We start from the raw sequence: 12,771 nt of genomic DNA, 5'->3' as shown, positions 1-12,771 counted from the left end.
CGTAAGAATTATGTCTCTTTATTCTATATTTTCTTTTTTTTTTACAAAACAGTGGTTATTCGAAATTCTTCTCTGAGAGTTAATACTGGAAATATCTACGTTGTTAAGTAAAGTTGACTACCATTAAATACATTTATGGTATGCGATCATTCATGATTGAAATGTTACTTAATCGCATTACACGTCACAACATATAATCTGCCTATCAATGTTGTAAAATTTAATTTTCTTAAAATACTATTCGTATCTTCTAATACATTATGTACAGTGTTATATAAAATTACTAATGCCCCGATATAAATCAGGACGGGATTTATTAAAATTTATATCAAATACGATCACAAAGTTCTTTAATAACCAGCTGGATTCTGATCCATCTGGAAACAATATAAAATCGTTCAATTGGAGTCATCGTCTGAGTTTATAGTATACGAAACAGGTTTACGAGCACGGCTGGTAATTTTCCTCGGCGGTGGTAATGGAGAACTTTCTATTGCACTGGCATCACTTTTATCGTCCTCCGATTCCGACCTTTTCTGCTTCTTTTTTACCTGCGCGGGCAAATAACAATGGTAAAAATATATTCGTTGTAACTAGATCTGACTGCATTTAAAAATATTTACGGAAAATTTAATGGCCGTTAATTTTTTTATATTAGTTGTTTATGATATATATTTTTACTTACGGGGCCTTGTTTGTTGGACAACGTTACTTCATCAGAGTCTGAATCTGAAACGGCTGATAACTTTTTCTTCAAGTGTCTCTTCCCCCCCCTGCCCCCACCATTTTCAGCTTTCTTTTTGGCGGGATCTAAAGCATAAAATACAATAAAGTAGAATAAGAATGAATAATATTTACGTATAAGCAAAATACTAATTATTACATTGGTACTGTTCATCTTACATTTTGTTGTGAGTGAGAATTTTATAGGCGAATCGTCACTAGATGATACGACAGGTTTTGTTTGTTTTTCTGGAGAAGAGCTACTGACTAAGGAGTCGAAAAGTTCCTCGGAACTTCCTGTTATAAACAAGAACGTGATTGAAATGCTAGTATTGTGCATGAAGTTGTACAGTTATGCCTGTAACCAACATGTCTGCAGCAATAATACAGTTCGACAAAATTTGACTTTTTTTTGTACTTGTAACATTCAATAGCCGTTTCTTATAGGTTTTCGTGCCCTGAAAACGGATCCGCAAACCGTTTGTCGTCATCACCCTCAATTTTAAGATATCTTTCAATTTATTTCCAAAACTAAGGGTCTAGGAGAAAATCTGACTATTCCACGTGATTTAGCAGACATTTTTCCATCGGAAAGCATCAACAGAAGTGGTAAATCACGTTTTGTTTTCAATACAGAAGCGAAATAACTTGGCAAAACGCGCGGTGCCGACAGTGGTAGCGTTAAGCGATTGTGTTACGCTGAGCGGCAGTGGATCGCGCGCCGCCGTTGACTACCACTGTCGACGCCACACGTTTTGCCAACCTATTTCGCTTCTGTATTGACAACAAAATGTGTCTTACCACTTCTGTTGATGCTTTCCGCGGGAAAAATATCTGCCGCGTCGCGTCGAATAGTCGGATTTTCTCCTAGACCCATAGTTTTGGAAATAAATTGAAAGATATCTTCAAAAATGGGTGCATTTCCGGTGTCCTTTTCCCTTTGATCGATGTTTAAACGTATTTAAATGTTCATAATGCAATAACTTATATCGTTGTATTCGGGAGGATTCATAGAATAATTTGACGCAACGAGCAACCGAATAAGTATTACAGTTTTGACACAAAAGATGTTCAAAGTTGAAAAATTGCAGTTTTTTTTTTCAAAATCGAATTTCTCAAAAACTGAGGGTGATGGCGACAAACGGTTATCGGATTCGTTTTCATGGCACGAAAACCTATAAGAAACGGCTATTGAATGTTACAAGTCCAGATGGCTGTCGAACTGTGTAATTACAATTGCTTATATTTATTTACTTACGTTTGGGTGGTGGTGCTTTTTTATTTATTTTAAAGTTATCATCGGAGTCACTATCAACAATTTCCGCTTTGCTGGGGGGAAAAAAAAAATTAAGACAACCGAACTATTTACTCTAACACAATTTTATCGTTCTAAAATACGAGAAATAGTTACTATTCTGTATCTGAAGAGCGGTTGTGCAATTCGTCGCTAGATGAAGAGTCTTCGATTAAGGCATAATTCTTTTTACCTGTAACATTCGAAATATGTACATAATATATAAAACAAAATGTATATAATGCATACAAATTACTAATTAAATATGTATGTCGATTGTAAAAAAAATTGCGAACAATTTTTTGTCAATTTCCAGCGGAATATAAATATCGGCACAAAGACATTGGTATCATCCTTGTTTCTTCCGAAATTGATATTATTCATTTTCACGAAACCATTGAACGTAATGAAAAAAATCATAGTGATCACTAGAATTTTATATACGGGAAAATGTAAGAGTTAATACCTGCGGTTCTACGGGATGAGCGGGGTTCTGGAGGAGGAGAAATACTCTCGAAATCAATATCATCCGCAATGTCCGAATCTTTGTCCCTCTTCTTATCAGTTTTCTTTCCTTTTGGCTTAAAAGGTAATGTTGTTTGCTTCAATCCTAATTAAAATAACAAATGATTTCCGTTAAATCTATACTTTAAGCTTATTACAATTATGTTCGTGTATACCTTTTTTGCCGCCTGCTTTCTTTTCCATTTTGTCTGGACTGTTACCCAGTCTATCATCGAGAGATTTAGCGTTGGTCTCAACCAACATATCAAATTCATCTTTATCCTCTGTTGCTTCTTTTTTTATCTATGATTTTTTATAAAATTGTATGTTAAATTTACGTAAAGACTTTACACTAAATAATTTTGTTATAGACGAATTAGAAGCTGAAATATACATTTAACCCGCCGGCAGGCGCGCGCGTGTACTCACTACACGGAGGTCAGTTTTTGGTTGAAAAAGCTGTTTTTCTGTGATCTATTCTACCCAGAAATAAGCAGCCCTATGTATTCTTCCACGGGACATTTTTGCATATTGCTACGTACTTGTCAGGTTCAAATTCAGTTTGGAAGTGTCTCTGATTGAATGAAAACGAAAGTATGCCGCGTCCGTGTACTTACAAGTTTCCCAGGTGTCCGCTTCCGATTGCTTTGATTTTTGGATATGTTTTAGAGGACAGAAAAATAAAAAAAGGTGTCTTTTTATTTTGGCCTGTTTGCATGTTTAGGGGGTGAAACCACTCCTCAAAGGTTTTCAGGTGTTCGCCTCTGATTGTTCTGGTTTTTTAAATTCTTATGAAATGTGAAGGGTGGTTTTCACCCCCTAAATATGCATACAGGCCAAAATATAAAGACACCTGTTTATTATTTTTCTGCCCTCTAAAACATATTCAAAAACCAAAGCAATCGGAGGCGGACACCTGGGATACTTGTGAGTACACGGGCGCGCTCGCCAGCAGGATATGCCAATCAGAGACACTTCCAAACAGAATTTGATCCTGACAAGTACGTAGCATGACGCAAAAATGTCCGCTGGAAGAATACATTGGGGTGCTGGGTAGAATGCATCACGGTAAAACGGTTTTCCAGCCAAAACAGACCTCCGTGTACGGAGTACACGGCGCGCCCGCTCGTGTAAAACTTTTAGGCGCGACTGCCGGGCGGGTTAAGAATTGATTAATACTTGTTACATTACCTTTGGCTTCTTTATGCCTTCCTTTTTGTCTTTTGATATGATTTCTGCTTTTTCAATTTTCTTTTTCAATTCCTCATCAATTATAGGAAGAATACGTCGCACATCATCCGAAGTATAGAACTTTGATGGCGGTTTTTTAACATTCTTATTCGATTTCAGCTCTTCTTTTCGTTCTTTATCTTCGATCTACAATGAAATTATATTCTTTTAGATATTTCCTTAAGCATAAAGAGTAATTTATATACCTTATTTAATTCGTTTAATAAATTCTCTAAATCCTCTTTCCATAGAGAGATGGGTGTGCGAAATTGTAATCTTTTCAGTTCTGCTATTTTTTCGTCCCTTTGACGCAATAGCTCATCTTGCCTCTCTTTCGTTAGACTCCACAATGTCATTCCTAACAAATAATCAAAGTTTTCTTTCTCTATGATGGTAGCTAACACAGTCTCCCCATCTTCAGCATTTTCTGCCACTTCCTCCTATTAATACATAATACGATTAATTACCTCTGAATGCACGTATGGTGATTAAAATTCAGTAGAATTAAAATTTCCTTTCATCTTTTACGTCATTTTCTTTTTATGACTTACTTGAGCTTTCTAGCATAGTATAACAATCGAACTTTTGTAAATTGTTACACATACCGCTTGAAAACGAAGATACGGTACTTACCAAAACTTCTTCTCTGCTTTGCAACAATTTCCAAGCAACCACTGGATCGGATTCATATTCCCGACTAATTAAATCAGCTATCATTTCTTTTTTCTTTTTATTTTCTATTACTATAGTGCCGTCACATTTCTCTAAAATAAATCTCGCTTGGTTCGAAAGTTTAGACGCCTCCGCTTCTAGTATACCTTCTAAGTAATCTTTTCTCTTGTGATACGTTTCTAGTCTTACTTTATAGAAACCTTTTAAAATTTGCATGGCACTGTTGTACTTCTGGAGACACTGATTTTCGTCAAATGCGCACTATACAATAAGAAATTCATTCATTGTTTAATTAACAATACTAATAATACAAAGACGGAATAAGAACGGGTGAAAAGATCATGTTATTCATTTTGAAGAAGGTTTGTTATCTTTTACCATGGATGTAACTGCCGTTGTTGTTTGTAATTTGAATGCTCTGTGAAGACCTTCTTTTTCTAATTCTACTAACTTATCACGGTTTATGATCACTATGAAATGTACTGTTGTATCTGTGTTGTATTCCTTATAATCTCTGTGATAAAATGCGGAAATGTAAGTAACAAATACTTTCCCATCACTTGCCTTGTAATAGTCATATTATTAGGTTTATTAATTATATTTACGAAATAATAGCTGGTTGTTTGTCGGATCCATGCAACATTGGCTCTAAAACAGCTTCCTTATACGCTTGCGTCCAAACTCCAACTGGAAGTTCGGTAATTTCGACTTTATCCGGTCCTATCACCGAAATTTCTCCATTAAGCACGTATCTGTAATCTCCGCAACTTTCTATTACACCTTTAAAGTTTTTGTAATATGGTATCTATAGACAACACGAAAGAATATAACGAAATGTATAAGAGGTACATATAAAATAAATCTTCTTGAAAATACTACCATTGGTTTTGGATCTGCACCCTCCATCATCCTATGCAAGTTTTCAATTATCTCTCTAGGATTGTAATTTGGTATTTTTGTCATCCAACCAGTACCGATGCCATCGGCACCATTTACCAAGACCATTGGTATAGTTGGTACATAGAAGACTGGTTCAATTTTTTGATTATCATCGTATTCATATTTTAGCAAAGCATCATCGTATTTGTTAAATATATGTCTGGCTAGCGGACTACGATAGTAAGAAAAACAAACTGTACGTTAGCTTCGTTTTAATTTTTAACTTTAGCAGGAATAAAATATATAAATACCTAAGCATTGTGAATATATATCGAGGACTCGCTGCATCTTTTCCTCCTGTGAGTCTGGTGCCAAATTGACCGATGGGTTGAAGCAAATTAATATTATTACTTCCTACGAAATTCTGTGCTAGATTAATGATAGTTGTCATGAGGGATATTTCGCCGTGGTGATAAGCAGAATGTTCAGCAACGGAACCAGCTAGTTGAGCAACTTTCACTTCGCGTTTGTCGTTACGTTTTAAACATGTGTACAAAACTTTCCTTTGCCCTGGTTTGAAACCATCTATCATATTAGGTATGGATCGTACATTATCATAGTTACTGTATAAAACTAATTCAACGTTAATAAAGTCGGAAAAAGACACAGTGCGTGTATCCTTTTGATAGAGGAAACGCTCTCCGAGTCCGATTTCTCTTCTTCTTCTCGTCTCGGTCATATATTTCATTAACCAATCCTTACGTTGATCGACACATTTTTTACTAAACGCCATGATGATATTTTGATCATCCTCATCGCCCACGTATCTGAATTGAATTCTGTGCCTGGTCATGTTCTGAAAGTACTCTTTTGCTTCCTTAGCAGTGGAAGTACCCAGACCTATAAGGAAAGAAGTTTTGTGCAATTGGAAACAAAGTCGATAAGGAAAAGATATACCGACATATTTAAAAAAAAAGGAGATGAAAACCTTTGTAGTATTTGATTCTATAAGTGTGGAAATTATTTGTTTCTGTTTTCCATTTAGTAAATTCCGGTAACGAAAAGAAACTGAATACTTGAGTTCCCTTTGTTGCTTTAACAATAGGAGTAATAAATTCTTCCACAAAGTTCAACCTCAGTAATGAAGGCCAGTTGTGATGAATAAAATTAATTAGCAATCCTTTGATATGAGAGCCATCCTAAATAAATACATATAACAAATATGTCATGCGTGTTGTACATATTTCCGATTGATGCAAGCAGCTTTATAAGCGGATCTAAGTATAATACTCATTTTCACCCCACTATACATTTCAACGCGCGACCAGCTCCTTATCGTCGTTCAACAGCGTTTTTCGAGCAAACGTATTTCCCTTTGCGGCTGTGCTTCCGAAAGGGACCGGTAGCCGATTGAGATGAAACTTGGTGGGTATTACGAGGGGTGTGGAAAGACTCCAAATATGAAATTTTAGCTTCGACAATTAAGGGGACCTTCCGGTCTAGAGCCCCCAAAAATAAGTGATATTTAGCAATTAATTAAAGGAAAACTACTATATATAATTTAATGGGACTTTTTTGCATTATATTAAGGATGTCTTAAGCTACAGAAATATATTTTTTGTTTTACAATTAATCATTGCAGACAGCACTGGGGAGTCGTTAAAGTCAAGGCGTCAAAAAATTGATCCAAATCGATGGGATCTGCATCTCAAAAAGTTATTATCTGATTCGACTGAAACTTTTTTTATTTTGAAGAATATACTTCTGGTTAGGGGAGAAACCAGAAAAAAAAATAAAAAAAATTACATTTTTCTAGAAAACAACAACACTTGAAGCTTGAAATCACTTTTCCCTTTAGTTTTCATCCTTCCAACGCCTTTAAAAATTATAAATTTTAAATTTTTGTATTTTTTCTGGTATCCTCCCTAGCCAGAAGTATATTCTTCAAAATAAAAAAGTTTCAGTCGAATCGGATCATAACTTTTGGAGATACAGGTCCCACCGTTTTGAAAACTCTGTTTTGAGAAAAACGCGTTTAAAGTTTTACGTGAGTACCGAGTGACCGGGTGTTACCCATGCATTTGCCGCTACTCAAATGCCTACAACTTCGGGAATTTTACGAATTTCAAAAAATCCTTTTAAACACGTATTGCTAAAAACTCGAACAGTCGAATAATGAAATAAAAAAATCGACTTTTAGACCGGAAGGTCCCCTTAATGCTTTCAAAAGATACAGGGGTAATTGTGCATAAAAGGGTAGACCTTACCGATTTTTTTTTAATCACGTTACCACGGTCCCTACTCTTAACAATATTTCTGTCGACTTATATCGACACAACGCATTCCACTTTCCAAATTGTCCCGGGTATTAGTATTGGTTGGGGCTAGATTAGTGCGGGGGGCGCGCGCCCGCTCGTGGTCGCGTAAAGCATGGTAGCGAACCAATGTGTTTGGCGATGCTAAAAATGAGTGTGGTCACAAAATTTCAAAAATAAAAAATGACATGACGGGAGGGTTCCCTTCTGCACCAACGTTCAAAAAAATTTCCCCCAAAAGATTAACATTTTTTTTATTAATATTTCGGAAACTAATAAATACCCAAAGCTACAATATTAGATTAGGGTCCACACCCCTTCTCCCAAAATCTCATCTCGATCGGGCACCGGTTCCTTTCGGAACATTATCCCCTTTTTCTAATAATACAATGAAACTTTCTTTTTTGTTATCCGCATAATGTTGCTTCGTGCTGAAACTGATGTAAAGAAAATATAAACTTTTGTGCAAAGTTAGTATTTTCTATTACGGCACAAGATATTAATCACAAGAAATGTATTTAGAAATTTTTGAAAAAGTGATCAGTGTATGTAGCAAGGTAAATAGGCACAATCGCCTGTCATTGAACGCGCCAATAAAGCTGATCCCGGTAATACTGCGGTAGTACCCTGAAATAAGTTTACAAATCGTGATCGGCGAGGAACTTCCTTTAGAAGTGCATACACACGATACCACTTTTCGTACAATCCGTCGTACGACTAGGTTTGATACTACTATCTGAACGACAATCGTGGAGGCCTGACAGACATTACGATTTGTCGTACCACTTGTAGGCCTGACTATATCGAATGATCGTACGATCGTATCATGCTTTCATAAAAACCCGCCGTAGAATCTGCTTCGTGGACGACACACTGAAATGTGTGTGCGTGTGTGTTCGACGACTAAATGGAGATGATTGCAGTGCTGTTACAATTGTTATTACTAATTCCTATAATGAGTTGAACTATATAGCTATGTTCTTCAATAGGTTTAAAAGTCAGCAGGTGCAGGTACTAACTTCCTCTGTACCCTTTTTCTTTTTTCTTTGGAATAATTATCTGTTAACAACGTTGCGAAAATTGTCGTTATCTTGCTTGACAATACTGGTGGTATAGCGATGCATTATTTTTACTTCTTATGATCTGTTACGTGTATGGCAAAATCGTTGTACGACAGATCGTAACGTCTGTGTGTCTTTTATGGTTTGCCACTATTTATGTTCCAGAATTTATATTTTTTATATGAAGTTGGAGCCGAAGCTCGCGACCACAGATTCTTGATGGCTTCTTGTAGTTAGAATTTTAGAGTTCGATGATACTTTACAATTGAGGGCTCGGATGCAATAAAGGGACTAGCGCTCCAAAATGGGAAAAATTATTGTCCAAACGCTAAGAAATATTGGAAAATTAAATGTTGTTAAACTGTATTTTAAAAAATATAGTGTTCTAAAGCTCGTCACGACACACATTTTTTTCTATTTACAGTTTATTTATCCAAGCATTACTATTCGAGCTAAAAATTATAAACAAACAAATTTTCATCGTTCAAAATCATTATTTCTTTAAACATAAATTGCGATAACTCTAGCGAAGCCGTAAAATGTATGCACAAAACCCTTATGTTAAAAAATGTAATAATATTTAATTAAAAAGAAACACTGGACATAACCCATGCTTTTGGTGGCGCGCGAGATTTATATATATCATCATATCTTCTACAATTATTTATTAATCAGTGTGAAAATTTTCCTTGTATATTAAGAAAAAACTTTGTCGCTGCAGGTTACATGTACCTCAAAATTGCCTCGATACTTTTTAACGGCGAACGTTGAAAAACATGGGTTATGTCCAGTATTTCTTTTTAAATAAATATTATTACATTTTTTAACATAAGGGTTTTGTGCATACATTTTACGGCTTCGCTAGAGTTTTCTGAAGGTATGTTTTAAGTTTCATAACGATCCGTTAATATTTCCTCAAGTTATCGCAATTTATGTTTAAAGAAATAATGATTTTGAACGATGAAAATTTTTTTGTTTGTAATTTTTAGCTCGAATAGCAATGATTGGATAAACAAACTGTAAATAGAAAAAAATGTGTGTCGTGACGAGCTTTACAACACTATATATTTTAAAATACAGTTTAACAACATTTAATTTTCCAATATTTCTTAGCGTTTGGACAATAATTTTTCCTATTTTCGAGCGCTAGTCCCCCTATTGCAGCCGAGCCCTCAATTATATAGTCACAAATTCGGACATTTTGCATTAACTGCATTCAGCTGTACTATATCCATATAGCACACAGCGTCTTAGATGTCCATGTTGGCCTGACGTCCTGATTTGTAATTTTGGACGTCTTAAAGACGTATTTTGGACAAATCTTTAAAATCACTTCAATATCTGATAGGACAGAGAATGACTATTTTTTTTAGTATTACTACTATTTTAATTATAAGGCTGTTGTGAATATCTTAACCGGTACTGTTTAGCAAGAGCCGATTCATTATGTTCTGTATCGGAAATCAGAAACATGGATTGGTGCTTATAACAAAAAACTCACCAAATGCGTTAAGATGAATACATAAAAAGAAAAGATTTTCTGAAAATATCATCAAATAAATTCGAAATGTTTGATTTTATTTCGTTAGATAATTTCGTGAATATATTAAAAATGTTTTTTAAAGTAAGGCAAAGAATATAAGAATTTCATTTTTTATTAATGCATGTGTCCTTTTAGCGCTTGCCTTATTGTTTTCATACGCAGATTACTGTGCACAAGTAGTGGAAAGGGTCACTTGCTCCGAATAGTTTCCGAAAATAGGAGGAACAGCAATAAATTTGGTTTCTGGGTTTGGTGGCCGTTCAAATTTCGGGGTACTACTGCATATTAGCATTATATCCCCCCAGAGCCTTAAATATATTAAAAAAATTAACCTGATCCTGATCGGTCATTATCATCATTTTTCCATATCGCAATGACTTTAAATCATCTCGATTTTCATATTTCTTCTTGTACTGAAGGCCAAGAATTTTGATCAGATTATTTATTTCTGCATTTTCCAAAATTTGTTTATGTGTTGCTTCTCTCACATTTAAAATTTTACCTAAAACGAATCAATAAGTAATGCAAATAACAATATAAACAATTCAAGTGAAGCTACATATATTATTATGTTTTGAGGTATGCTTACCTCTAAGAGGAAATACACCATACTTATCTCTGCCTATTGCCGCAAGACCCGACACAGCCATAGTTTTGGCTGAGTCTCCCTCTGTTAATATAAGCGTGCAATCCAAAGATCTAGCTGTTCCAGCATCGTTAGCATCTTCTAATTTTGGTATCCCTAAAATATAAAACATGTGGCTTATGCATTTAATATATTACACACAGTGTTCTCGAACTATTGCAGAAAAATTCACCAATTGATTCTAGGGATCATTCTGAATAACAAAATGTCGTATAACTGTAGGATCGCAAGTTAACCCGGCGGGAGGCGCATCCCATATTGTAACACAGGTTATCGCTATCGGGTCAAAAATACCCAAAATTGAAACGTAAAAAACCACGGTTTCAGAATATTTTTTTTAACTTTGTAATTTTTATATTAAAGTACAGTGTTTTAAGAATCAAACAAAATTTATGAAATATCTTAAAATCTTTATTAAAGTTCTTTAAAAAATTATAACAAAACTCAAACAGTCTTCATATCTTTGCAACTAGCGCCTCTGTGGTAAATTTTACCCAGTAGCGCCTCCCACCGAGTTAATAATGAGAGATATTTTGACGTGACTCGACACTCATAAAGACGAACTTTTTAAACAATATTTTTGTTAAAATAGTTGTTTTTATAATCATTTTTACAATTCAAAAAGTACGTATAAACTCTTAATACGTTCCAATCATCTTGAGTAGAACTAAAAGAGAAGCATGCCAATATTATTAACAGTTCTCGGAGATAAAACATTTATCTGGTGAGACAAGACGCCAAAATCGGTCCAAATAGCAACTTTGATTAGCAAATCTCTCACTATTCAGTTGCGATTCTACCCTTATACATGTAACTATTCTGATCCAGAATGACCCTTAGAATCACCTGGGTATGCTATACAGGGTCAGCGTTGTATCCTACAATCCGCGCTCGCGCGAACAGGTAAAATGGCAACAGCGCCTCACGGACGCATTCCACTACAACCATTCACAGTCTCGGCGTTCGGAGAGCTGCCAAGCGACCGCTGCAGAGCAGTGATGCCCGAGCTTCGAGAATTTTGGGATGGTCTCTTTCAAATTAACGTCGCAAAGAGCTATTCAGAATTTCCCGACCCGGGTTGAAAGATTTGGGGCCTTTATGGTATAACTTTTGAACTATAAAAGATATTGGAATGCAATTTGCGCCGAAAAATGAGAAAAAATTATTCCCTCTTAATGATGGATAATTTAACATATTTTACATTCACTTAATTTTTTTCTATCAATTTTTTAACCATAATTGTTGTAAAAAGCTTTTGCAAACTGTTCATTTGATACTGTCTTTAATGCTGCTTTTAAAAATCGTGGTTTTGATAAACAATAAGCTAGTTGTTTCTATATCATTACATTCAAAAATTGAGAAATTAAATTTTTATTCAATTATGTGTTAGTTCTGCAGACCTCAGAATCTATTGTTCTGGTTTTCTTTTATTTTAAAATTTTATCCTTAATGCAGTGCATACCTAGATAGGACGTGTATTTGATTGTAGCGGTGTTTGAATTTTTTTTCTAGAATTTTTATGTCTGAATGTTTTAGCTACTCAACCCCACGCCTATACCGACTTCCGTTAATATTATTTTTTGGACCGATGCGCCATTATTGTGGGTTTTACACGCAGATGGCGAAAAATCTCCCCGTACAATGGTATAGCGCCTGTCGAAGCTAAAAATTTTCAAATTGAGACAACTACGAGATCAGTCGACATTATTTTCAAACCTCATTACAGTAATCTGGGGTGCGAGTGGTAAACCTATCATAAAAGCGGAGCGCACGGCTCGATTACCTGGGCCGGGAAATTCCCAATAGCTCTTTCCGACGTTAATTTGAAAGAGACCATCCTAAAATTTTCGGAACTCGGGCATCACTGCTGTCCAGCGGTCGCTGGGAACAGAGTTGGGCATTAC

The 12,771-nt window shown here is 35.3% G+C and overlaps 1 protein-coding gene across 1 annotated transcript in view; it reads right to left on the bottom strand.

Moving 5' to 3' along the window:
• Top2 (DNA topoisomerase 2) overlaps positions 1–12,771 on the bottom strand; it is a 35,862-nt gene continuing 23,091 nt past the window's right edge. Inside the window, exons 7-23 of the mRNA XM_076818213.1 lie at positions 10,811–10,963; positions 10,554–10,723; positions 6,291–6,501; positions 5,614–6,202; positions 5,303–5,534; positions 5,029–5,228; positions 4,802–4,937; positions 4,385–4,684; positions 3,958–4,191; positions 3,713–3,898; positions 2,698–2,824; positions 2,484–2,627; positions 2,135–2,210; positions 1,982–2,052; positions 904–1,020; positions 686–810; positions 1–551 (exon numbers count right to left, since the gene is read on the bottom strand). Coding sequence (XP_076674328.1) covers positions 399–551; positions 686–810; positions 904–1,020; positions 1,982–2,052; positions 2,135–2,210; positions 2,484–2,627; positions 2,698–2,824; positions 3,713–3,898; positions 3,958–4,191; positions 4,385–4,684; positions 4,802–4,937; positions 5,029–5,228; positions 5,303–5,534; positions 5,614–6,202; positions 6,291–6,501; positions 10,554–10,723; positions 10,811–10,963 — 3,224 coding nt within the window. The 3' untranslated portion in view covers positions 1–398. The remainder of the gene's footprint in view (positions 552–685; positions 811–903; positions 1,021–1,981; positions 2,053–2,134; positions 2,211–2,483; positions 2,628–2,697; positions 2,825–3,712; positions 3,899–3,957; positions 4,192–4,384; positions 4,685–4,801; positions 4,938–5,028; positions 5,229–5,302; positions 5,535–5,613; positions 6,203–6,290; positions 6,502–10,553; positions 10,724–10,810; positions 10,964–12,771) is intronic.

This window comes from Andrena cerasifolii, chromosome 8, assembly GCF_050908995.1.
Source record: "Andrena cerasifolii isolate SP2316 chromosome 8, iyAndCera1_principal, whole genome shotgun sequence".
Taxonomy (NCBI): Eukaryota; Metazoa; Arthropoda; class Insecta; order Hymenoptera; family Andrenidae; genus Andrena; species Andrena cerasifolii.
Note: the sequence above shows the minus strand (reverse complement) of the source record. Positions and strands in the feature narration are given on the sequence as shown.